At 41.2% G+C, this 27,332-nt stretch overlaps 2 protein-coding genes across 2 annotated transcripts; one reads left to right on the forward strand and one right to left on the reverse strand.

The window, feature by feature from the left end:
* Window positions 1-1,064: 1,064 nt before the first annotated feature.
* Window positions 1,065-24,544, reverse strand: CHIA (chitinase acidic). Its single transcript, XM_040232059.1, has 11 exons — window positions 24,491-24,544; window positions 23,061-23,090; window positions 22,291-22,492; window positions 10,448-10,504; window positions 9,320-9,485; window positions 4,649-4,773; window positions 4,099-4,222; window positions 3,433-3,618; window positions 2,574-2,693; window positions 2,345-2,486; window positions 1,065-1,405 (listed from the first exon to the last, which is right to left on the reverse strand). The coding sequence occupies exons 1-11, from the start codon at window positions 24,513-24,515 to the stop codon at window positions 1,164-1,166; spliced, it is 1,419 nt and encodes a 472-aa protein (XP_040087993.1). The 5' UTR covers window positions 24,516-24,544; the 3' UTR covers window positions 1,065-1,163.
* LOC120856694 (40S ribosomal protein S6-like) lies at window positions 12,657-13,477 on the forward strand. Its single transcript, XM_040232060.1, has one exon. The coding sequence runs from the start codon at window positions 12,692-12,694 to the stop codon at window positions 13,439-13,441; it is 750 nt and encodes a 249-aa protein (XP_040087994.1). The 5' UTR covers window positions 12,657-12,691; the 3' UTR covers window positions 13,442-13,477.
* Window positions 24,545-27,332: the final 2,788 nt, after the last annotated feature.

The raw sequence follows: 27,332 nt of genomic DNA on the forward strand, positions 1-27,332 counted from the left end.
TTTCCCCACTATTTCCCATGAAGTGATGGGACCAGATGCCATGATCTTAGTTTACTGAATGTTGAGCTTCATGCCAACTTTTCTACTCTCCTCTTTCACTTTCATCAAGAGGCTTTTTAGTTCCTCTTCACTTTCTGCCATAAGTTAGGATCTTTTTAGTTGCAAATAAAGAAACAAACAAGCCAGCATGTGTAGCAAAGAGAAATTTATTATATAGTTATAGAGGTGTTTCATAGAACCCAAAGGCAGAAATCCCTCTACGCCTCAGGAATGGCTAGAATCAAGAGTTGGAACGCCATAAATAAATGTTCTCTCCATCTCTCATCATGGCTTTTCTCCATAACCACCTCTACCCTCCCCACCTTAATCTTCTTGCTCTGCATCCACAGCAAATTTCCCTTCTCTTAGCTTCTCTCTACAGAGCCTGAACTTACATATTATAGGGCAAAGCCACTCTCAGACACTGACAGCCTTGTTAGATTCCAAGGGGTAATAATCTGATTAGCCCTTGTGAATCTGATGTCTATCCCATCAATCAGCCAAGCCAGGGGAGGATGTGATGCAGTACAATTACAGCCGCAAGTGACCACTATATATGGTTTCAAGGAAGAGACCTCTTCTTTCACTCCTGATAAAAGCAGACATCCCCAGAGGAGTCCACTGCACAGACCTTCCCAAAGCTGACAATTCAGAGGGTTGGACCAGCTCCAGGACTTCAGCAGGCATAGAGAGAATGCCCTGGCCTTCTGTTCCTTGAGCAAGTCAAGAGGCCTGTGCCCCTAAGACTCCCAGAATCATTTTGGCTCCCTACCGAGGACACTCACCAAACTAGAGACCTATCTTCTTCATGACTTCACCCCCTGCCAACGTCAAACATGCATAAATTTCCTTCTGACAGCTTGTAACCTTCATAAATATCAACCTAAGCAAATAAAAGACTTGTGAGGTTGTTGGTGCCATGACTTTCTCACACACACTCTTCTGCCACTCCAAGCCCATGCCCAGCCTGTATTTTCACATCTAGAAAGGTCTCCACCCAAATCACTTAAAACCAAGGACACTCATGTTTTAATTGATGCATTTTATTGCAGAACTTTAGGTAGGAACAAGGTGTGCTAGGCAAAGGAGACTTGTACCTTAGAAAATGGAGACACAGGTCAGTTTTATGCCCAGTTGCAGCAGTGACAGCTGGTGTCAAAGATAAGCCCAGTCGGGCAATTCTGCTCGTATGTGATTCCATTTGCACAGTTCCAGAAGGCATTTCTGTTATCCGCCACTGGGTAGAGGCCATCGGCTTTGCCAGCACAGTATCCTCTACTCTCAGAGCTGTTGCTCTCATTTCCACTCCCACTTCCATTTCCAGGACTGCTGCTGGGCTCACTGGTCTGAGTGGAGGCATTACAGGCTGAAACAGCACAAAGAGCAGACCTGGCAGAGGCTCCCAGATTCACCTAGAGGTGAAGAACTAGCAGGCCTGAGGTGAGATCTGGAGATGGGTTGCTGTTCGCTCTGGGTCCTGTCACCTGAGGAGCTCACAAGGTAACTCCATACTTAGGAATTAAGAGCAGCTCTAATTTCAAGCCAGCCTGGTTTTAAATTTTAAAAGTTCTCTCTTATAATGCTAAAATTATTTCTAAAAAATTTTTACTGAGCATCCAGTATATGCAAAATGCTTTTCTAGGATTTGGGTTTAAGTGGTGAGCAGATAAGCTCTAAGAGAAAATCTGGATGAAATCTAGAGAATTGGTGCTTCCCCTGAATTATAGATTTAGAAATATGTCAGTATGGGCTTCCCTCTTAGCTCAGTCGGTAAAGAATCTGCCTGCGATGCGGGAGAACTGGGTTCTATTCCTAGATCAGGATGATCCCCTGGAGAAGGAAATGGCAACTCACTCCAATATTCTTGCTTGGAGAATTCCACTGGACAGAGGAGCCTGGCAGGCTACAGTCAGTCCATGGGGTCACAAGAGTTGGACACAATGACTAAACCCTAAACCCACCCCGGTACTGCTTAGGGTTTGTTATTCAGTCTCCTCAGGCAGGCTGAAGGAGACTTTTAATAAGGGGTTCATAGAAAAGTAAATGCTAATATTGAAGGTCAGCCTAATTTCCTGAGGTTTTTGCACACCTTTAAAACTTAGCAGACCTGGAAAACCCTCCCAGCAGACCTGGTTTCTCATTAGAACACACAATTGCTAACGAGGAAAGAATGTAAATGCCTCTCTCAGCCAGACAACAGCAATGAGGAGACGCCTGGGGGCAAAGGGCGTGGGAAGATATTAGGCTGTCTTGAGTTGGAAAAGGAGCATCTATACACCCTGGGCATTCCCCTACTGTCACTTACTTGCACTCTTCAGGCCAAGAGCATCCTTCAAGGTGTTTATCAGGGGGAACTTGCCCTGGTTGCAGAAAGTGCCTGTGAAATCATCCAGGTCAATGGCCCAGACCATGGCACCTCCAAAGTTGTTCTCCTTAAGCCACTGAGCCTATTTAAGGATCGAGGACACCAGGAGTCATTTTATTTCTTGAGACTCTGGGCTGAGCTGAAAGCACATTGGAGGGGCTGACCTTACCTTGATTCTGAAGCTGTTAACATTGTCATAACCAACCCACTCAGTACCCTTGTAGGCATAGGGCACGTTCTGAGAGTCATCCCATGCCGCAGTGGCTCCATCTTTCAGGAAGGTGCAGATCTTTAAAAAGTCAAGAGATTCAAATCCTTTAAATATGACTCCCATGAAAAATAAAACATACACCTTCCTCTTTGATTTTTTTTTTTTCTGTCATGTCTCCAATTGGGGTTTTCCACAGGTTTCTAATTATGACCTTTTATCTGCAGTAAATAGCAACAAGTTGTTTTTGAAATACTCAGATTTAGCCTTATTCTTAGTGCATGATTTTGGGAACCCACATCAGTATGGGAGATAGTTACTTAATTCCCTTATGTGTTAATATAAATGACCTTAAGTATGCAGTCTGTTGTTTGAATGGGCTTCCCTGGTGGCTCAGCAATAAAGAATTCACCTGCAATGCAGGAGATGTGGGTTCAACCCCTGAGTTGAGAAGATCCCCTGGAGAAGGAAATGGCAACCCACTCCAGTTTTCTTGCCTGGAGAATCCCATGGACAGAGGAGCCTTGCAGGCTATAGTCCATGGAGTTGCAAAAGAGTTAGACATGACTTAGTGACTAAACAACAAAGAACAACAATTGTAGTTTGAAGGGATATTGCACACTATAAATCTTCATACTGGATTAGGTAAATGAATAGGTTACTTATACATCTGAAGCATTTGGAGTAATATTTGTGTTAAAATAGGTAAATAGTGGACAGAATGAACATTCAAGCTTCTTGCAGGTTCTAGCCCTAAGGCTATTGTGCAGCACAGGACATGGCATTCTAGAACTCCAGTTGTACAGCCCAGCCTACCTACCTCATAGTAGGCCCAGAACCCAGCCTCCCTGGTGTAGGGCCCGGCAGAACCAGCACCAGAAGTTGGGGCACCAATGCCATTGCTGGAAGCGTCTCTTAGGATGAAATTGTGTCCGTAGGCAGGGAATCCAACGATGAGCTTCTCAGTCGGGGCCCCATTGCTCTTCCAGTAGTGCATGGCGTATTCCTGAAAAGGTAGCAGGTGAGTTAGAGGCCTACCCAGCTGAAGACCCGATGCTTAGTTATGCTAGTCCACTGACCTAACAGGTAGAATTTAATGATGCTCATGACATAGATTAGTTTGTACTTTTTCAAAAATATTTTGGTGAGGTTACAGTGAAAGTGAAGTTGCTCAGTCGTGTCCGACTCTTTGTGACCCCATGGACTGTAGCCTATCAGGCTCCTCTGTCCATAGGATTTTCGAGGCAAGAGTGCTGGAGTGGATTGCCATTTCCTTCTCCAGGGGATTTTCCCAACCCAGGAATTGAACCCGGGTCTCCCACATTGTAGGCAGACACTTTACCATCTGAGCCTACAGTAAATGAGATAAAATCGGTCACTTAGAAGAGTTATCCAAATGAGACTTTTGCAGAATTTATGTTTGTTTTGTTCCTGAATCTGCATGTAATTTACAGCATCTCTGGTCTGCCTCTGTGTGGAGACTCACCACATTGAGGTAAGCATTACTTCCAGTGTCAGTTGGGTATTTGTAGAGAGGGCTGTTCTCTCCGGTGTAGCCTTCCCAGGAGCCATGGAAGTCATAGGTCATGACATGGATGAAGTCCAGGTACCTGAGGTAGAATAAAGGGTTGTAAAGCATTTCCCATGGCTATTTCCAACACTTACATGGGCATTCCTGGTAGCTCAACAGTAAAGAATCAGTGATTAAGAATCCACCTGCCAATGCAGGAGACACAGGTTCTGAACCTGGGTAGGAAAGATCCCCTAGAGATGGAAATGGAAACTCACTCCAGTATTCTTGCCTGGGAATTCCCACGGACCTAGGAGCCTGGTGGGCTACAGTCCATAGGGTCCCAAGAGAGTTGGACATGACTTAGTGACTAAATAACAACAGTAGTTATGTCCCACACTTAAACGAACAAAAGATACCACTTCCAAAACACCCTGAACAAAGTCCCTGGGTAGCAAGACAAAGCACAATTCTACCTTGCAAGAGTGATGCCTACAGGAGGTTTGAGGTAAGGTGAGTCACTCACTGCGATAGCTGGGGAATCTCATAGCCAGCCTGGATATTGGAGATGCCAGCAGCTACTGCAGCGGTGACCAGCAGCCTGGGCTTGTTGGTTTGCTTGGCTTCCTGTTCAAAAGCTTCCCGTGTTTCCTATAGAATAATCAAGTATAGTAAAGCAACTATGAAACTGATTCCAACTCCTTAACTATTAATAAATTTATATTTATATAATGCTTTACTTTTTAAAAATGCTTTCACATATTTTATCTTACTTTTGTTTCTCAGTCAGTCAGTTCAGTTCAGTTGCTCAGTCGTGTCCGACTCTTTGCGACCCCGTGAATTGCAGCACGCCAGGCCTCCCTGTCCATCACCAACTCCCGGAGTTCACTCAGACTCATGTCCATCGAGTCAGTGATGCCATCCAGCCATCTCATCCTCGGTCGTCCCCTTCTCCTCCTGCCCCCAATCCTTCCCAGCATCAGAGTCTTTTCCAATGAGTCAACTCTTCGCATGAGGTAGCCAAAGTACTGGAGTTTCAGCTTTAGCATCATTCCTTCCAAAGAAATCCCAGGGCTGATCTCCTTCAGAATGGACTGGTTGGATCTCCTTGCAGTCTAAGGGACCCTCAAGAGTCTTCTCCAACACCATAGTTCAAAAGCATCAGTTCTTCAGTGCTCAGCCTTCTTCACAGCCCAACTCTCACATCCATACATGACTACTGGAAAAACCATAGCCTTGACTAGACGGGCCTTAGTCGGCAAAGTAATGTCTCTGCTTTTGAATATGCTATCTAGGTTGCTCATAACTTTTCTTCCAAGGAGTAAGCATCTTTTAATTTCATGGCTGCACTCACCATCTACAGTGATTTTGGAGCCCCCCCCAAAATAAAGTCTGACACTGTTTCCACTGTTTCCCCATCTATTTCCCAAGAAGTGATGGGACTGGATGCCATGATCTTAGTTTACTGAATGCTGAGCTTTAAGTGAACTTTTTCACTCTCCTCTTTCACTTTCATCAAGAGGCTTTTTAGTTCCTCTTCACTTTCTGCCATAAGGGTGGTGTCATCTGCATATCTGAGGTTATTGATATTTCTCCCAGCAATTTTGATTCCAGCTTGTGTTTCTTCCAGTCCAGCGTTTTGTTTCTCAATACTCCTATAAAGTAGACAGGATTGATGGTATTAATTGTATAACTAATATGTGTATAAGTTAGATAATTTCACAAAAGTCTCACAGCAAGTTAGTAGCCAGGTCATGACCAAAACCCAGGTCCCAGATGATGAGTCAGAGCTCTACTCATATCACTGCACTATGAAGTTATAGTTGCTGTAATAATTTATATCCAGGTTTTAACAGTACATAAATTTGCTTCCCTTTGTCCAGTAAATGAGCTACTTTATTGGACTGACATCCCAACAAGTTAAATGTTCAATTGGTCAATGAGGAAACTATTAACAGCCAGGTGATAGGTTCCCATTCAATGCTAGAGGTTAATTCACCTTTATTTTGTGTGACTCTAATCTCATCCTGAGTACTGAATTCAGTTTTCATAACTGTGCTCCAGTGAAGAATGTGTCTAAAAATTGTCATATGTATACTTGTTAAATGAACTAGGTTATTTAACTAGAAGAAGAAAAATTATTAACAAAATATTATAGCTGTCTTCAAATATTGGACCAACCAATATATTGCCAAAGGGTGAAGTTTATTCTTTGATAGTTCAGTGAACAGACTAGAAACAATGATTGGAAGTTATTAATTGTGACTGGAAGTATGTCTTGACTAAGAATATAGATGTTCTTTTTGATCACTAGAGCTGCTCAACAAGTAAGTGGATTGATTTTTCAACCAATGAATTACTTAGTATTGAAATTATTGGATACTGGCAGACAATATGGTATAACAGATGGTATAGGAAAAATCTCTATCTTGGGGAAGGGTAAATCTATGAAAGCCTTCCTCAGTGATCAATGCACAGAAATAGAGGAAAACAATAGAATAGGAAAGACTAGAGATCTCTTCAAGAAAATTAGAGCTACCAAGGGAACATTTCATGCAAAGATGGGCTCAATAAAGGACAGAAATGGTAGGGACCTAAGAGGAGCAGAAGATATTAAGAAGAGGTGGAAAGAATACACAGAAGAACTGTACAAAAAAGATCTTCATGACCCAGATAATCATGATGGTGTGATCACTCACACTCACCTAGAGCCAGACATCCTGGAATATGAAGTCAAGTGGCCTTAGGAAACATCAGTACAAACAAAGTTAGTGGAGGTGATGGAATTCTAGTTGAGCTATTTCAAATCCTGAAAGATGATGCTGTGAAGGTGCTGCACTCAATATGTCAGCAAGTTTGGAAAACTCAGCAGTGGCCACAGGACTGGAAAAGGTCAGTTTTCATTCCAATCCCAAAGAAAGGAAATGCCAAAGAATGTTCAAACTACCGCACAATTGCACTCATCTCACATGCTAGTAAAGTAATGCTTAAAATTCTCCAAGCCAGGCTTCAGCAATATGTGAACCGTGAACTTCCAGATGTTCAAGCTGGTTTCAGAAAAAGCAGAGGAACCAGAGATCAAATTGCCAACATCTGCTGGATCATCAAAAAAGCAAGAGAGTTTCAGAAAAACATCTATTTCTGCTTTATTGACTATACCAAAGCCTTTGACTGTGTGGATCACAATAAACTGTGGAAAATTCTGAAGGAGATGGGAATACCAGAACACTTGACCTGCCTCTTGAGAAACCTGTATGCAGGTCAGGAAGCAACAGATAGAACTGGACATGGAACAACAGAATGGTTCCAAACAGGAAAAGGAGTACGTCAAGGTTGTATATTGTCACCCTACTTATTTAACTTCTATGCAGAGTACATCATGAGAAACTCTGGGCTGGAGGAAGAACAAGCTGGAATCAAGATTGCTGGGAGAAATATCAATAACCTCAGAAATGCAGATGATGCACCCTTATGGCAGAAAGTGAAGAAGTAAAGAGCCTCTTGATGAAAGTGAAAGAGGATAGTGAAAAAGTTGGCTTAAAGCTCAACATTCAGAAAACGAAGATCACGGCATCTGGTCCCATCACTTCATGGCAAATAGATGGGGAAACAGTGGCTGACTTTATTTTGGGGGGGCTCCAAAATCACTGCAGATGGTGAGTGCAGCCATGAAATTAAAAGATGCTTACTCCTTGGAAGGAGAGTTATGACCAACCTAGATAGCATATTAAAAAGCAGAGACATTTCTTTGTCAACAAAGGTCCATCTAGTCAAGGCTATGGTTTTTCCAGTGGTTATGTATGGATGTGAGAGTTAAACTATAAAGAAAGCTGAGCACCAAAGAATTGATGCTTTTGAACTGTGGTGTTGGAGAAGACTCTTGAGAGTCCCTTGGACTGCAAGGAGATCCATCCAGTCCATCCTAAAGGAGATCAGTCCTGAGTGTTCATTGGAAGGACTGATGCTTAAGCTGAAACTCCAATACTTTGGCCACCTGATGTGAATAACTGACTCACTGGAAAAGACTCTGATGCTGGGAGGGATTGGGGGCAGGAGGAGAAGAGGATGACAGAGGATGAGATGGCTGGATGGTATCACCGACTCAATGGACATGGGTTTGGGTAGATTCTGGCGGTTGGTGATGGACAGGGAGGCTTGGTATGCTGTGGTTCATGGGGTCACAAAGAGGCACAACTGAGCGACTGAACTGAACTGAAATCTAAAAACCATCCTTGCTTTTCTTACTCCATTCATTTTTCCTTGGTGATCTCTTAATTATTTAACTTTGTTGATGATGTCAATACAATATATCAAATCAAGTTCTTGTCCTGAACACCAGTTTCTCATTCATCCAATATCTATTCATCCAGTGTCTATTGGGCATTCTTATGATGCCCTAAAAATTCCTCTCACTAATCATGTTCAAAGACAAATTAATGAGTTTTTCTTCTTGTTTCAAATCTACCTTCTTCCTGTATTTACCATCTTAGTTAAGAGGACCAGAGTCAAATCAATTCTCAAGGACAGAAAACTGGAAGTTCTCTCTTTTCCCACTTCCAATTGGTCTCCAAATCCTATTGATTCTACCCTCCTACTATCTCTTATATACTTCTTCTTTCTGTCCTCACTGTTAGGATCTTTATTCAGATCCATTTCTGGTTTGAGTTATTGTAATGGCCTCCTAACTCTCTGCCTCCGTACCTCCTCCTAATTCATCCTCCATGGTTAAAGTCAGAGTAATCCTTCTAAAACATGAGTTTTGCCATATGTCTAGATTGCTTAAGAATCCTTCAAAAAATTAGTACTCATTAGTATCCATGTAGTACCCAGACTACATGGGTAGTTATGACACCTATTAGTTGTTTGATGTTAGGTTACTTAAACTCTTTATATTTTAGCTTTCTCATTTGTAAAATAAAGGTTATGATACTTATAGTATCTTTATCATAGGGTACATATGAAGATGAAATGGGTTATGACTTTAAAAACAGCTTATAAAATTGTGCCTGGCACATAACACATGTAATGTTGTTATCAAATGCTGTTGAATATAAGCATGATATCCAAGAATCTTTGTGATGCAAAGATCCAATAAGTTGAAACTCCAGTTTACTTCATTCTGGAACCACCAGATTCTCCTTGCAAAGAATTCTTCTTTGAATTTTCTTGGGCTCAACGGTGCCACCTTCCTCCTCACCTGCACCAAGACAGTGAAGAGATGCTTGTCCTGAGATGGGCTTCCACGAGAGCCAGGGTACTCCCAATCAAAATCCAGCCCATCAAATCCATACTGGTGCAGGAATTTGATGACTGAAGAAATGAAAGTTTTGCGGTTCTCTGGAGTGGCAACCATAGCAGTGAAACTGAGGGAGATTCAAAGAAGGCAGAGTGAGGCCTTGGTGGCCACAATGTCTTGTAAATTCAAACTCCTATATTTTTGCCTCAAAGCTTTTCACTAGGACCCAAAGCCCAGATAAAAGTATATTGCTGGTTTTCTTCTGTACTTCTTTATATAACTACTCTGCCAGCCATGGTACCTCAACGTTCTCTTTACTTTGTTATCCACCCAACTCTGATTTTTCTCCCAAATTGGATCTGTTGCTTTGAACACCTGTTTACCTTGGCTCACTGTGTTGTCTCTCTAAATAGTCTCTGAAGTTCATATGCCCTTGAAAGAGTCTATTTATTTTCATGACTTTCTCTTCCTTTCTTCCAGAAGGTAAATGGAGAAAAGTGCTATAACTCTCTTCTCAGGCATTGTACTTCTGAAATACTTTAAGAAGAGATTGTTTTGAAGTCTCAGTCACTGAATCTCTGTGAATGGAGTCCTGGAATATCCATCTAAATGTAAACATATACAATAAATTGTGTTCTATTTAGTACTGAGATTCTGGTATAGTAATATATTTAAGTAGCATATTTGTTTGATGTACATCCTTAATACCCCATCTTAGTTTATGAAATCTGGATAAGGAAATGGCAACCTACTCCAATATTCTTGACTGGAGAATCCTGTGGACAGAGGAGCCTGGTGGGCTGCTGTCCATAGGGTTGCACAGAGTCAGACATGACTGAAGCGACTTAGCCTGCATGCATGGATTGGAGAAGGAAATGGCAACCCACTCCAGTATTCTTGCCTGGAGAGTCCCAGGAACAGAGGAGCCTGGTGGGCTGCTGTCTATGGGGTCACACAGAATTGGACACGACTGAAGCAACTTAGCAGCAGCAGCAGGTTATGAAATCTGAAGGGACATGGGTCACACTGGGCTAACCTGTTATCCATAGCAAATTAAATGAATATCTAACTCTCTCATAGAGGACTTACGGGGCAGTTCCAAAGTTCCAGCCTCCAATGGCCAGGAGAATTTTCAGCTGGCTGTTCCTGCAAAACAAAGTAGAGAAAAGAAAAACTTCAAAATCCATGAATCCCTCAATTTAAAATAATAATGCTTTGTATCAGGCTTGATTATAAACTTTAATGTTGTATTGATAAGATATTCTGTAGAACAATTTCCCATCACTACAGAACACTTTCTTTATAAAAATTGTTTGTGTTATCATTATGAATGCACAGAGTTCTTTAGCAAAATCTAAATTAGATGACTGCTTTTTTCTCCTTGAGAATAAAAGAACAGTTTATCCATGAGTTAAAAGGAACAAGGGGTTCCCTGGTGGTGCTAGTGGTAAAGTATCTTCCTGCCAATGCAGGAGACATAAGAGAAGCAGGTCTGATCCCTGGGTAGAGAAGATCTCCTGGAAAAGAGAATGGCAACCCACTCCTGTATTCTTGCCTGGAGCATCCAAAGGACAGAGGAGCCTGGCAGGCTACAGTCCAGACGGTAGCAAAGAGCCGGGCATGACTGAAGCAACTTAGCATATAAAAGAGAAATATAATCATACTATAGTTTAAACTATTATAGTAAAAAACTGAGAAAAAAAATAGGTTGATACTTAAACTACAGAGCTTTCCTGGTGGTTCAGAAAGTAAAGAATCTGCCTGCAATGCGGAGGACTCGGGTTCGATCTCTGAGTTGGGAAGATCCATTAGAGGAGGAAATGGCAACATATTCCAGTATTTTTGCAAGGAGAATCCCATGGACAGAAGAGCCTGGAAGGCTACAGTCCAGGGCGGGTCACAAAGAGTCAGACACGACTGAGTGACTAATACTGTTAGGGCAATGCCTTCACGTGGGATTGAGGGCAGCACTTGATGGGTGAGCAGGATCCTCCTGGATCTTGTCCTGGAAGTTCATTTCTGCAGCTATCCCTGCTTCAAACTCTCAAAGTTCCTCTTCCTTCTCTGCTTCTCGGGCCTAATGTTGGAAGCCCATTTTCATCTGAAGTTGCTTCCAGTACACCTGGGCTAAACTGCAGCAAGAAAGTGTCTTGTAAAATTCTCCCTCACTTCATGGTTAAGCTCTTTAAGACCTTCATTTATGAGTTCTTGTTCCACAGGACTAGGTTTTTAAAAAATAGGATTGTACTGGCAATTCTTACATTCTATCCTATCAGCTGAAATGGTAATGTTGCTTGGACATAATTACTATCTCAGACTCTGTGATAATGAATATGAATCAGTTGGCTTAGAATCATGAACATTTTCTGGACTAGTGGTTCTCAAGCATCAGCTTAGATAAGAATAGAGTACAAGGGCCAGAGTTGAAGGATAACATTGAAATTTCAGGTGTTTAGCCCCTTTCTCAAAGACTGTGATTCAGTTGCTTAAGGGACTGAGATTTTTATCAACTGCCTCATATGTGATTTTGATGCAAGATCAATAATAAATCAGTTTAAGAAATACCACTCTTAAAGGGCTTGGGCTTCCCAGGCAGCACTAGTGGTAAAAAATCTGCCTGCCTATTCAGGAGATGTAAGGAATGTGGGTTCAGTCCCTGGGTGGGAAAGATCCCCTGGAGGAGAGCATGGCAACCCACTCCAGTATTCTTGCCTGGAGAATCCCATGGACAGAGGAGCCTGGTGGGCTATAGTCCATACGGGTGCAAAGAGTGGGACATGACTGAATTGGCTTAGCATGCACACACAGATCATAACTCAAATTCTAGTAGCTACATTCTAGATACTGCCACTACTGATGTTTGCAATAGCACATAGCCTTACTTCTCCTAGATGTAACTAACCAAACAAATTAGAAATTTAAAGATACCAAGATTTTCTTGCTTGTTTTGTTTCATTTTCCCCCAAAGTAGAACTCTATTAAAATACAGTAAACTCTTCTGATTTCCTGACCTCTGCTATGTCTAATCTTCAGTGTCCTCTGCTTCCTGCTCTCTGATTCAAGTAATTAAGATGGTTTGCAGTTTCCTAGGTCATAAAAAAGATATTGAGAAGATGGTGGAGGAATAGGACGGGGAGACCACTTTCTCCCCCACAAATTCATCAAAAGATCATTTGAACACTGAACAAATACCACAAAACAACTTCTGACTCTGGCAGAGGACACCAGGCACCCAGAAAGGTAGCCCATTGTCTTCAAAAGGATGTAGGACAAAATATAAAAAATAAAAAGAGTCTTTTTCGTGGCGCCTCGGAGGCAGTCGGCCGCTTCACAATGAAGCTGAACATCTCTTTCCCGGCCACTGGTTGCCAGAATCTCATTGAAGTGGACGATGAACGAAAACTTCGTACCTTCTACGAGAAGCGTATGGCCACAGAAGTTGCTGCTGACGCTCTGGGTGAAGAATGGAAGGGTTATGTGGTCCGAATCAGTGGCGGCAACGATAAGCAGGGTTTCCCTATGAAGCAAGGTGTCTTGACCCATGGCCAAGTTCGCCTGCTTCTAAGTAAGGGGCATTCCTGTTACAGACCAAGGAGTACTGGAGAGAGAAAGCGCAAATCTGTACGGGGTTGCATTGTGGATGCCAATCTGAGTGTTCTCAATTTGGTCATTGTGAAAAAAGGGGAGAAGGATATTCCTGGACTCACTGATACTACAGTGCCTCGTCGCCTGGGTCCCAAAAGAGCTAGCAGAATCCGCAAACTTTTCAATCTCTCTAAAGAAGATGATGTCCGCCAATATGTTGTGCGAAAGCCCCTAAACAAAGACGGTAAGAAACCTAGGACTAAAGCACCCAAGATTCAGCGTCTTGTGACTCCACGAGTTCTGCAACACAAACGCCGGCGTATTGCTCTGAAGAAACAGCGTACTAAGAAAAATAAAGAAGAGGCTGCAGAATATGCTAAACTTTTGGCCAAGAGAATGAAGGAGGCCAAAGAAAAACGGCAGGAACAGATCGCCAAGAGACGGAGGCTGTCCTCTCTGAGAGCTTCTACTTCTAAGTCTGAGTCCAGTCAAAAATGAGATGTTCTGAGAGTAACAAATAAATCAGATCAGACATCAAAAAAAAATAAAATAAAATAAAAAAATAAAAAATAAAAAGAGAGACAAAAGAGTTAGGCATGGAGAGCCGTCTTGGGAAGGGAGTCTTAAAAGAGGAGAAGTTTCCAAACACCAGGAAACCCTCTCACTGGCAGGTCTGTGGGGAGTTTTGGAATCTCAGAGGGCAACATAACTGGGAGGAAAAAACAAACAAACAAAACCCACAGGTTATGTGCCTAACTACAACTCCCAGCAGAGAAGTAGCCCAGATGCTAGCATCCACCACCAGCAAGCTGGAGCTGAGCAGGGAGGTGCAGGCTGCATTGCTTAGGGTAAGGACCAGGCTTGAATGCCCTGAGGGCAATCTGAGGGAGCTAATGTGAGATAGCAACCCAAACTGTGGGATAGCCAGAAAGAGGGGGGGAAAAAAAAAAAGGAGGAAAGAGAACTTTCCGGTGAAAGGCTCTAACCTAAAGCTCTGCAGGCCCACTCACAGAACAAAGGACTGAACGAATACCAGAGGAGAGCCAGCTGGCAGTGGACTGGCCCATCCCCCGCTGGAGGCAGGGAGGCAGGTGGGTGACAGCCAGAGCTGGAAAGGGGGCAATCTCCACCCCAGAGATGGCATCCTCTACCAAACTGAGAGCAGGCTTCCAGTTGTTAACCAAGTCTTCCTGGGATCCTGGATGGTTGACATCCACCAGGAGGGTCACAGCCAGAGATCAGCTCCCCAGAGGAGACACATGACACACCTGAGACAGTGCTCCCGCTGCGCACCCAGGAAACCAAGTGGCTGGGACAGAGGAGGTGATAAGATGCCCGGCCCCACCTGGGGAGACTGAGCTCGCCAAGCACCTGGTCACCTGAGCTGCTTGGACCTGGGAAGGGCACAAAACGCAGGCCCAACCAAGTCTGTATCTTTGTGGAGTACCTGAGAACCTGAACCTGAGTGGCTTAGACCTGGGAGGTGCATAGAACCTAGGGCCTGCCTTTGACAGTTCCCTTGCAGAGCAACTTGGAGGCTAAGCAGTGTAGCCCGGGAAAGCACACACACGGTGGGCGGGGGAAAACCCAGTGTGGCCCAGACACTGTGAACACTCTCCACACATGCCAATGATATTTGTTTGTGGTGCTCCTCCCTCCCTGCAGCACAGTGAAAAAGTGAGCCTAATAAATGACCACCTTTGCCACCTTGTGTCAGGGCAGAAGTTAGATACTGAAGAGACTTGCAGAGGAAGCCAAAATAAACAAAGAAGGAACCACTTTGGAAGTGAGAGGTGCAACAGATTAAAACCCTCTAGTTAGCACTGGCTACATTGGAAGGGACCTATAGACATTGAGAAGAAGTATAAGCTGGAACAAGGAACTATCTGAAACTGAACTGACCCCATACTGCCCTTAACAGCTCCAGAGAAATTCCTAGATATATTTTACTATTATCATATTTTAATTTAAATTTTGAAAAAAATTTTAAGTTCTTTATCACTCCTTTAATTCTTATTTTTAAAACTTACTATTACCTTGCAAAAAAAAAAAACTCTATTTTAAAAGCAAATTTCATATTTTTTAAATAACTTTTGTGATTTTTTTTTTATATTTTATTTTTGAGAGTCTAACCTCTACTCTAGACTTTTAATCTTTGCTTTTTGATATTTGTTATCAATTCTGTACCTTTAAGATTCCAGTTTTCAGTACCCATTTTTACTTAGGAGTGTGATTACTGGCTTGATTGCTCTCTCCCCTTTTGACTCTCCTTTTTCTCCCCCAGGTCACCTATCTCCTCCCTCCCCCTTCTAATGTCTACTTAACTCTGTGAATCTCTTTGGGTGATCCAGGCTGTGGAGAACACTTAGGGAACTGATCACAGGCTAGATTGGTCTCTCTCCTTTTGACTCTCTCTCCTCTCCTCCTGGTCACCTCTATCTCCTTCCTTCCTCTTCTCTTCTCTATGGAACTTTGTGAAACTCTCTGAGTGTTCCAGTTTGTGGAGAGCAAATAGGGAATTGATTACTGGCTAGATTTCTCTCTCCCCTTTTGATTCCCCCTCTTCTCCTTCTGGTCACCTCCTCCCTTTTCTTTTCTCCATGTAACTCTGTGAACCTCGTGGGGTGTCCCTCACTGTGGAGAATCTTTTCACCAAAAACCTAGATGTTTTATCATCAGTGCTGTGTGGATGAAGAAGTCTTGAGACTGCTGTAAGAATAAGCTAGAGGCAGGAGACTTAAATCCAAAACGTGAGAACACCAGAAAACTCCTGACTCCAGGGAACATTATTCAATAAGAGCTCATCCAAAAGCCTCCATACCTACACTGAAACCAAGCACCAACCAAGAGCCAACAAGTTCCAGAGCAAGACATTTAAAGCTAATTCTCCAATAATGCAGGAAGATAAACCTGAGCACAAAAATACAGGTGGCCAAAAGTCACACCAAACCCATAGACACTTCAAAACTAACTACTGGACACTTCATTACACTCCAGAGAGAAGAGATCCAACTGCACCCACCAGAACACCAACGCAAGCTTCCCTAACCAGGAAACCTTGACAAGCCACTCGTCCAACTCCACCCACAGGGAGGACCCTCCACAATAAAGAGAAACCACAGACTCCAAGTGTACAGAAATGCTACCCCAAACACAGCAACCTAAACAAGATGAAAAGGCAGAGAAATATTCAGCAGGTAAAGGAACATGATAAAAGCTCACCAAACCAAACAGAAGAGGAGGAGATAGAGAGTCTACCTGAAAAAGAATTCAGAATAGTGATAGTAAAAATGACCCAAAATCTGGAAAACAAAATGGAGTTACACATAAACAGTCTGGAGACAAAGATTGAGAAGATGCAAGAATAGTTTAACAAGGACATAGATGAAATAAAAAAAGAGTCAGTCTTAATGAATAATGCAATAACTGAAATCAAAAGCACTCTGGAGGGAACCCAACAGTAGAATAACTGAGGCAGAAGATGGGATAAGTGAGGTGGAAGATAGAATGGTGGAAATAAATGAAGCAGAGAAGAAAAAAGAATTAAAAGAAATGAGGACAACCTCAGAGACTTGTGGGACAATGTTAAAAGCCCCAACATTCGAATCATAGGAGTCCCATAAGAAGACAAAAAGAAAGGCCTTGAGAAAATACTTGAGGAGATAATAGTTGAAAACTTCCCTAAGATGGGGAAGGAAATAACCACCCAAATCCAAGAAACTCAGAGTTTCCCAAAGAGGATAAACCCAAATTGCAACACCCCAAGACACATATTAATCAAATTAACAAAGATCAAACACAAAGAACAAATATTAACAGCAGCAAGGGAAAAACAACAAATAACACACAAGGGGATTCCCATAAGGATAACAGCTGATCTTTCAATGGAAACTCTTCAAGCCAGAAGGGAATGGCAGGACACTCGTAAAGTGATGAAAGAAAAAAACCTTCAACCCAGATTACTGTACCCAGCAAGGATCTCATTCAAATATGAAGGAGAAATCAAAAGCTTTACAGACAAGAAAAAGTTCAGAGATTTCAGCACCACCAAACCAGCTCTTCAACAAATGCTAAAGGATCTTCTCTAGACAGGAAACACAGAAAGGGGGTATAAACTCGAACCCCAAACAACAAAGTAAATGGCAATGGGATCATATTTATCAATAATTACCTAAAATGTAAAAGGGTTGAATGCCCCAACCAAAAGACAAAGACTGACTGAATGGATATAAAAGCAAGACCACTATATATTCTGTCTGGGGCTTCCCTGGTGGCTCAGATGGTAAAGTGTCTGTCTGCAATGCTGGAGACCCAGATTTGATACCTGGGTAGGGAAGATCCCCTGGAGAAGGAAATGGCAACCTACTACAGTACTCTTGCCTGGAGAATCCCATGGACAGAGGAGCCCGGTAGGCTACAGTCCATGGGGTCACAAAGAGTCGGACATGACTGAGAAACTTAACCTTACTTATATATGCTGTCTACAAGAGACCCAACTCAAAACTAGGGATACATATAGACTGAAAGTGAAGGGCTGGAAAAAGATATTTCATGAAAATGGAAACCAAAAGAAAGCAGGAGTAGCAATACTCATACCAGATTAAATAGACTTTGAAATAAAGGCCGTGGAAAGAGACAAAGAAGGACACTACATAATGATCAAAGGATCAAGCCAAGAAGAAGATATAAGAATTATAAATATATATGCACCTAACATAGGAGCACTGCAATATGTAAGGCAAATTCTAGTAAGTATGAAAGGGGAAATTAACAGTAACATAATAATAGTGGGAGACTTTAATACCTCACTCACATCTATGGATAAATCAACTAAACAGAAAATTAGCAAGGAAACACAAACTTTAAATGATACAATGGACCAGTTAGACCTAATTGATATCTATAGGACATTTCACCCTAAAACAATGAATTTCACCTTTTTCTCAAGTGCACATGGGACCTTCTCCAGGATAGATCACATCCTGGGCCATAAATCTAGCCTTGGTAAATTCAAAAAAAATGAAATCATCTCAAGCATCTTTTCCAATCACAATGCAGTAAGACTAGATGTCAACAGGAAACAAGCTGTTAAAAATACAAACACATGGAAGCTAAACAACACACTTCTGAATAACCAACAAATCACAGAAGAAATTTAAAAAATCAAAATATGCATAGAAAAGAATGAAAATGAAGACACAACAACCCAAAACCGATGGGATTCAGTAAAAGCAATGCCAAGGGGAAGTTTCATAGCAGTACAAATGTACCTCAAGAAACAGGAGAGAAATCAAAATAACCTAACTCTACACCTAAAGCAACTAGAAAAAAAATAAATGAAGCACCCCAGGGTTAGTAGAAGGAAAGAAATCATAAAAATAAGGGCAGAAATAAATGCAAAAGAAGCAAAGGAGACTATAGCCAAAATTAACAAAGCTAAAAGCTGGTTATTTGAGAAGATAAATAAAATAGACAAACCATTAGCCAGACTCAACAAGAAACAAAGGGAGAAGAATCAAACCAACATTAGAAATGAAAATGGAGAAATCACAACAGACAACACAGAAATACAAAGGGTCATAAGAGACTACTATCAGCAACTATATGCCAATAAAATGGACAACTTGGAAGAAATGGACAAATTCTTAGAAAAGTATAACTTTCCAAAATGGAACTAGGAAAAAATAGAAAATCTTGACAGGCCCATCACAAGCACAGAAATCAAAACTATAATCAGAAATCTTCCAGCAAACAAAACCCCAGGACCAGACGGCTTCACAGCTGAATTCTACCAAAAATTTAGAGAAGAGCTAAATTTCCATGGGTCATGTATGGATGTGAGAGTTGGACTGTGAAGAAGGCTGAGTGCTGAAGAGTTGATGCTCTTGAACTGTGGTGTTGGAGAAGACTCTTGAGAGTCCCTTGGACTGCAAGGAGATCCAACCAGTCCATTCTGAAGGAGATCAGCCCTGGGATTTCTTTGGAAGGAATGATGCTAAAGCTGAAACTCCAGTACTTTGGCCACATCATGCGAAGAGTTGACTCATTGGAAAAGACTCTGATGCTGGGAGGGATTGAGGGCAGGAGGAGAAGGGGACGACCAAGGATGAGATGGCTGGATGGCATCACTGACTCGATGGACGTGAGTCTGAGTGAACGCCAGGAGTTGGTGATGGACAGGGAGGCCTGGCATGCTGTGATTCATAGGGTCACAAAGAGTTGGACACGACTGAGTGACTGAACTGAACTGAACACCTATCCTACTCAAACTCTTCCAAAAAATTGCAGAGGAAGGTAAACTTCCAAATTCATCCTATGAGGCCACCATCACTCTAATATCAAAACCAGACCAAGATGCCACAAAACAGAAAACTACAAACCAATATCACTGATGAACATAGATGCAAAAGTCCTTAACAAAATTCTAGCAAACAGAATCCAGCAACATATTAAAAAGATCATCCATCATGACCAAATGGGCTTTATCCCAGAGATGCAAGGATTCTTCAATATTCACAAATCAATCAATGTGATACATCATATTAACAAATTGAAAGATAAAATCCATATGATTATCTCAATAGATGCTAATAAAATGGACAACTTGGAAGAAATGGACAAATTCTTAGAAAAGTATAACTTTACAAAATGGAACTAGAGAAAGTTCCAAAATGGAAATAGAGAAAGCCTTTGACAAAATTCAACATCCATTTATGATAAAAACCCTCCAGAAAGCAGGCATAGAAGGAGCATACCTCAACATAATAAAAGCCATATATTATAAACATATAGCAAAAATTATCCTCAATGGTGAAAAATTTAAAACATTTCCCCTAAAGTCAGGAACAAAACAAGGATGCCCACTCTCACCACTGCTATTCAACATAGTTTTGGAAGTATTCGCCACAGCAATCAGAGACGAAAAAGAAATAAAAGGAATCCAGATTGGAAAAGAAGAAGTAAAACTCTCGCTATTTGCAGATGACATGATCCTCTACATAGAAAACCCTAAAGACTCCACCAGAAAATTACTAGAGCTAATCAATGAATATAGTAAAGTTGCAGGATATAAAATTAACACACAGAAATCCCTTGCATTCCTATACACTAACAATGAGAAAACAGAAAGAGAAATTAAAGAAACAATTCCATTCACCATTGCAACGAAAAGAATAAAATACTTAGGAATGAATCTACCTAAAGAAATAAAAGACCTATATATAGAAAACTATAAAACACTCATGAAAGAAATCAAAGATGACACTAATAGATAGAGAAATATACTGTGTTCATGGATCAGAAGAATCAATATAGTGAAAATGAGTATACTACCCAAAGCAACCTATAGATTCAATGCAATCCCTATCAAGCTACCAACAGTATTTTTCAGAGAACTAGAACAAATAATTTCACAATTTGTATGGAAACACAAAAAACCTCGAATAGCCAAAACAATCTTGACAAAGAAGAATGGAACTGGAGAAATCAACCTACCTGACTTCAGGCTCTACTACAAAGCAACCGGTCATCAAGAGAGTATGGTACTGGCACAAAGACAGAAATATAGATCAATGGAACAAAAGAAAAAGCCCAGAGATAAATCCACACACCTATGGACACTTTATCTTTGACAAAGGAGACCATAATATGCAATGGAGAAAAGACAGTCTCTTTAACAAGTGGTGCTGGGAAAACTAGTCAACCACTTGTAAAAGAATGAAACTAGAGTGCTTCTAAACACTATACACAAAAATAAACTCAAAATGGATTAAGAATCTAAATGCAAGACCAGAAACTATAAAACTCCTAGAGGAAAACATAGGTGAATCACTCTTTGACATAAATCATAGCAGGATCCTCTATGACCCACCTCCAAGAGTAATGGAAATAAAAGCAAAAATAAACAAATGGGACCCAATTAAACTTAAAAGCTTTTGCACAACGAAGGAAACTATAAGCAAGGTGAAAAGACAGCCTTCAGAATGGGAAAAAATAATAGCAAATGAAGCAACTGACAATCTCAAAAATATACAAGCAACTCCTACAGCTCAATTCCAGAAAAATAAGCGACCCAATAAAAAAATGGGCCAAAGAACTAAATAGACATTTCTCCAAAGAAGACACACAGATGGCTAACAAACACATGAAAAGATGCTCGACATCACTCATTATCAGAGAAATGCAAATCAAAACCACAATGAGGTACCATCTCATGCCGGTCAGAATGGCTGCTATAAAAAAGTCTACAAACAATAAATGCTGGAGAGGGTGCAGAGAAAAAGGAACCCTCATACGTGGTGGAAATGCAAATTAGTACAGCCACTATGGAAAACAGTGTGGAGATTCCTTAAAAAACTGGAAATAGAGCTCCCATATGACCCAGCAATCCCACTGCTGGGCATATACACTGAGGAAAACAGAATTGAAAGAGATGTGTACCCCAGTGTTCATCACAGCACTGTTTACAATAGCCAAGACATGAAAGTAACCTGGATGTTCATCAGCAGATGAATGGATAAGAAAGCTGTGATACATATACACAACGGAATATTACTCAGCTATTTAAAAAATGCATTTGAATCAGTTCTAATGAGGTGGATGAAACTGGAGCCTGTTATACAGAGTGAAGTAAGTCAGAAAGAAAAACACCAATACAGTATATTAATACATATATAAGGAATTTAGAAAGATGGTAATGATGACCCTATATGCGAGACAGCAAAAGAGACACAGATGTAAAGAACAGACTTTTGGACTCTGTGGGAGAAGGTGAGGGTGGGATGATTTGAAAGAATAACATTGAAACATGTATATTATCATATGTGAAATAGATTGCCAGTCCAGGTTTAATGCATGAGACAGGGTGCTCAGGGCTGATGCACTGGAATGACCCAGAAGGATGGGATGGGGAGAGAGGTGGGAGGGAGGGTAAGGATGGGGAATAGATGTACACCCATGGCTGGTTCATGTGAATGTCAGGCAAAAACCACCACAATATTGTAAAGTAATTATCCTCCAATTAAAAAAGAAAAAAAAACCTGCCTTGAAAGGAACAATTTAAAAAGATATTGATAGAGAAAGGAAGGAAGAAACAGAACTAATTTTTTAATACTAGCTAAAGCAGGCAATGTTCTATGTTATGTATAGCCTCAATACTTGAAGTTCAACTCCTGGACAAGAAGCATCGACATTACTGGGAAGCTTGTTATAAATACGGTGTCTTAGTTTCCACCTGAGACTCACTGAACCTGAACTGCATTTTAAGAATGACTTGTTTGCACATTAATTAATGTCTGGGGAGTATTGGCCTGGGAGATACTAACTCAGATATCTCCCCTTTCTCTTACTTTTTTTTCAGGTCATTGAAAGAACTGTAGAGAGCCACATCATTCCATTCAATGGTGGTGATCTCACTGTTACTCATCCCAGCGAAGGCATAGATCAGGTGAGTGCAGAGGCAGGGGTCGATGTTGTCAGGCTTGAAGCTTCCCAGGCCTGGACGGTACTGGGCCCAGTTAGAGAAGTAGCATACCAGCTGGTAGGCAGAACCTGAGGATAGTGAGAAGTAAGAACAATGGCCTGAGTTAGGTACTACTGAAATGTGCTATAAGTGTTATCTTTGCCTCTGTTTGCCTCCATTTCCCTCAGATGCCTGTTCTCTGTGCTGGGTTGGTTAGTAGGAACACCTTCACAAATGAGTTCAGAGCTTCTAATGTGGGAACCAGTCACTGACTTGAGGCTGGTTATTTTGAACTTTGACAGATTCATTTTGTGATCTTGGCTAAGCTGGAGAACCACTTAAGAAAAGATGCCTGGTAGTCTTCCTATGAAGCCCAGTGAATACCAATGTATAACTCTCAGGTGATCATGCTGAAGAGGATAGCAGTAGCAGCCAATACATCAGACCCATCTGTTTGTGAAGAAGACAGTAGCTTTCTTTCCCTAGTACAGCTTATCTCTTGGTATGTATTTTTTAAAAAGTAATATTGGGATATGAAAAAATAGCATTTAATACATTAAGCAGACAAAAATTGCATTTTGTATAATTTACAGAGTTTGGAGGTTTATGGTAGAGGAAACATTATGTCAAGGATAAAATACAGAGTCCATGACTTACCTAGCTGAGCATTCAGCAGAAAGGCCAGACCTAGAGAGAAAGAAACAACATGAATTCTGAACCAGTTGTCTATATCTTGCCAAATATAATTCTGAGGCCTTGGGTACCATGCTATGGTTCATAGATGTTTACAACCCAAGTGGCACTCAGGGGTTATGCCAAATAGTAGGCTTTTCAAGGAAGGCAAAGGGATTCCCTGGTGGCTCAATAGTAAAGAATTTACCTGCCAATGCAGGTGACACAGGTTTGATCCCTGGGTTGGAAAGATCCCCTAGAGGAAGGCATGGCAACCCTCTCCAGTATTCTTGCCTGGGAAATCCCAAGAACAGAGGAGTGTGGTGGGCTACAGTCCATGGAGTTGCAAAAGGGTAGGATACAACTTAGCGACTAAACAACAACAAACAATAAAGCTTCACTTCCTTTCTCTTAGTAAAAAATGAGCATGGCTCCCTATTCTTTCACTTCCATGTCAGTAACAAATGTTATTGAATGCGGAGTTGGAAGTCTACTATCTATGGAAGATCTACTTACTGAAACTATCCAAAATTTACTCTACTCAGTGACTACACACCCATCCATGCTTCACTGTCCTTAACTCAGATGAATACAGCCTTCACACACAAAGCATCCTCTAAATCAGTGAACTCAATATCTCTGAGAGCCTTGGAATTTATTTAAACCAACTTTAAGAACACTTATAGCAGAAGAGAAGAAGTAGGAACTTTGAGGCAAGACTCCAGATGGCATTCCCTGGCTTCTACCAGAGCACTTTTGATCTGATTGTTTTATAAATTGAGTTCGAGATATCATCTGGAAAAGCTGAAGCTATAAAAAGTTTGTAAATCTCAGCTCTAGAGCAACTAATAAGCTGTGGATACTACTTGGCTTTAAACAATGTACTGAATCTACCCATTTAAATGATTGAATTTCTGATATTTTTATAATATAGCAGCATAGTAGAACAGTAAGGGATAAAAGAGGAATAATCCTGAAAACAGTAGGAAAAAAGACAACTTGCATAACTGTATCTCAGTCCCTACTGATTTCTATCTCTGAAAAAGATAGACCAAAAACACAAGCATGTAAATAAAAATAATACCAATTAAAATGAGTTGGCATAGGAAGATGGAGAAAAGGAAACAACCCAACAAGAGATGGGAGAGTAAGACAAGCACTGGAAGAAAACTAGCCTTTCTTTCAGGACTGTACTCATGGCATCAAAGAAGACAGAAATGGCTGCCATAGTCAATTGAGAAGAGAATTAGAAGCAGATATATTTGTGCATGTCAGGATTCCCTTGGAAATTTGAAATGATGAAAGAAGAATAGAAAAATGTAGAGCTATGTGTGAAGACTACTTCATGCCTTTCAGATCCAGAGAGGGAAAGAAATCAGGTAAGAATAAGGCTCCATCTCCAATTACGGACTCACCTGTGAGGAGAATAAGCTTTGCCATGGTTGCTGTCAGTACTGGTCTTGCAGAGCCTGGATTTGCCTTTTATACCATCTGACAACCAGGTAATCACAAAGGATATCTTCCAAGCAGAGAGCATGTAATCCAGATGTGTATATAGCTAATCAGTAAGTCAACAGATCTCCTCCCCTACAAACAACCACTCATGGACCTCTAACCTGCACTTCCCCCTCACCACCTCCTCTTGCTTAATAAGGACAAACATCATGTTTCCTAATGGGGTGGTAGAGACCGTCACCATGAAAAGTACAAGCTTGATAGGTTTTTTGGCAGTTCTTAGGGCTGATAAGCATCCATTTAAACATTATGATTAGGTTTTTATGCTGCGGACATTTTGTGCCTGGCATCAAAGCATGTATTTATTGGAAAGTGAGCTCAACATTCAGAAAACGAAGATCATGGCATCTGGTCCCATCACTTCATGGGAAATAGATGAGGAAACAGTGGAAACAGTGTCAGACTTTATTTTTTGGGGCTCCAAAATCACTGCAGATGGTGACTGCAGCCATGAAATTAAAAGACGCTTACTCCTTGGAAGAAAAGTCATGACCAACATAGATAGCATATTGAAAAGCAGAGACATTACTTTGCCGACTAAGGTCCGTCTAGTCAAGGCTATGGTTTTTCCTGTGATCATGTATGGATGTGAGAGCTGGACTGTGAAGAAGGCTGAGTGCCGAAGAACTGATGCTTTTGAACTGTGGTGTTGCAGAAGACTCTTGAGAGTCCCTTGAACTGCAAGGAGATCCAACCAATCCTTTCTGAAGGAGATCAGCCCTGGGATTTCTTTGGAAGGAATGATGCTAAGGCTGAAACTTCAGTACTTTGGCCACCTCATGCGAAGAGTTGACTCACTGGAAAAGATTATGATGCTAGGAGGGATTGGGGGCAGGAGGAGAAGGGGACGACAGAGGATGAGATGGCTGGATTGGTGTCACTGACTCGATGGATGTGAATCTGAGTGAACTCCAGAAGTTGGTGATGGACAGGGAGGCCTGGCGTGCTGCAATTCATGGGGTCTCAAAGAGTTGGACATGACTTAGCGACTGAACTGAACTGAAATGAACTGAACTGAAACACTAAAAATCCTTGGAAGGTATTAGTTGTTCTTAAATATTTTTCCTTTGTAGAATTAGTCTTGTATAATTTGTATAATCAGTGCCTAAGGAACTTTCATCTTATTAGGTGCTACTTTATGAACATTCTACCCACACCTGTTCTTTGAAATGATCTTAGTCATGTATGGTCAATCACTCAGTCATGTTTGACATTTTTTGAGCCCATGGACTGTAGCCCACCAGGCTCTTTTATCCATGGGATTTCCCAGGCAAGAATCCTGGAGTGGGTTTCCAGAAGGAAGTAGGTTCCTTCTCCAGGGGATCTTCCCTACCCAGGTTTGGAACCCCTGTCTCTTGTATTGGCAGGCAGATTCTTTACCTCTGAGCCACCCAATGTGAGACAACCTTAGTCATGATTATACTGTAATTTTATCTAAGAACATATGGTTCCCAAAATATTCTCTCTGGAGGCCAGTGAGAACTCCCTAATCCATAGGTCCAAATTACATCTAGAAAATGTTCAAAAATATTTTGTACTGTGGAGAGATGATAGTGATGATATTGAAGAGTTTCTTTTGATAGAAATATTTGCATCGTCACCTTGTATAGAATTTTTTTGGTTTAAAATTAATTCCAATCCACCCTCCTAAACATTATGCACTACTATTATCCTATAAAAAAACTTCTGCTTCAGCCAAAATGGCCTATTCTTTGTCCCCAACATGTTTTGCATGCCTTTGCTCACACTGTCTCTCCATACTTTGCAGGTAATGTCTTCTTCTCTGCACTGCCTACCGCACTATTACAGTTCTTCAAAGCCCAGGACGGATCCTCTCTTTGAAGCTCAATGATCTCTCCTTCCTCTGAAATACTTATGTCCTCTAATGTATATTGCCTGTGCTTGCTTCCATGATGCTGTCTTATGACAGTACCTGGAAAGCAGTTGGTGGACATATGAGTGCCCATCATGGGATGCCGGCAACTTAGCAGACTTATTGTAGATATAGACTAATTTTTATTTTTATCACATTTAAAAACTATATTGTATCCATTCACCCAGTGATAATTAGGTCCTGAGTATTTGATTCCCAATAATAGGACCAAAGAAAGTTTGGTAGAAGTGCTGCCAGGGATTTCAGTTATAAAAATGATGTCAACAAACACTACAAGCACCTATGTATGCCAGAGATCATGCTTGATGTTTATATTATTAAGAATTTATTTTTTGCAAGTGAATAAAACCAACTTTAGGCTTCCCAGGTGGCTCAGTGGTAAAGAATAAACCTGCCAATGCAGGAGACATAAGAGATGTGGGTTTGATTCCTGGGTCAAGAAGATCCCTTAGAGAAGAAAATGGCAACCCATTCCAGTGTTCTTGCCTGGGAAATCCCATGGACAAAGAAACTGGAGAGCTACAGTCCATAGAGTCACAAAAGAGTCAAACAAGACTTAGTGACTAAAATAAACAAACAAACAACAACCAAAAACCCAACACTAACAAGCACAAAACATTATATTAGAAGAATATGAGGAAGCTCACAGAATCAAAGATAAGAACATGGGATGTGCCACTGATAACAAAAAAAATCACATTTCTTAGGTTAGCAAAGTAGGAGGTGGGCCTAGGGCAAATAAGCTCCAAGTTTATTTTTTTATTCGTGCGTCAGTCCACACAAGAATCAAGTCCTGGGAGAAATAGTCTGATTGTGTAGCTTTGAGCTTGAGCCACTCTTTTGCTTAA

Source organism: Oryx dammah, unplaced genomic scaffold, assembly GCF_014754425.2.
Source record: "Oryx dammah isolate SB20612 unplaced genomic scaffold, SCBI_Odam_1.1 HiC_scaffold_28, whole genome shotgun sequence".
Taxonomy (NCBI): domain Eukaryota; kingdom Metazoa; phylum Chordata; class Mammalia; order Artiodactyla; family Bovidae; genus Oryx; species Oryx dammah.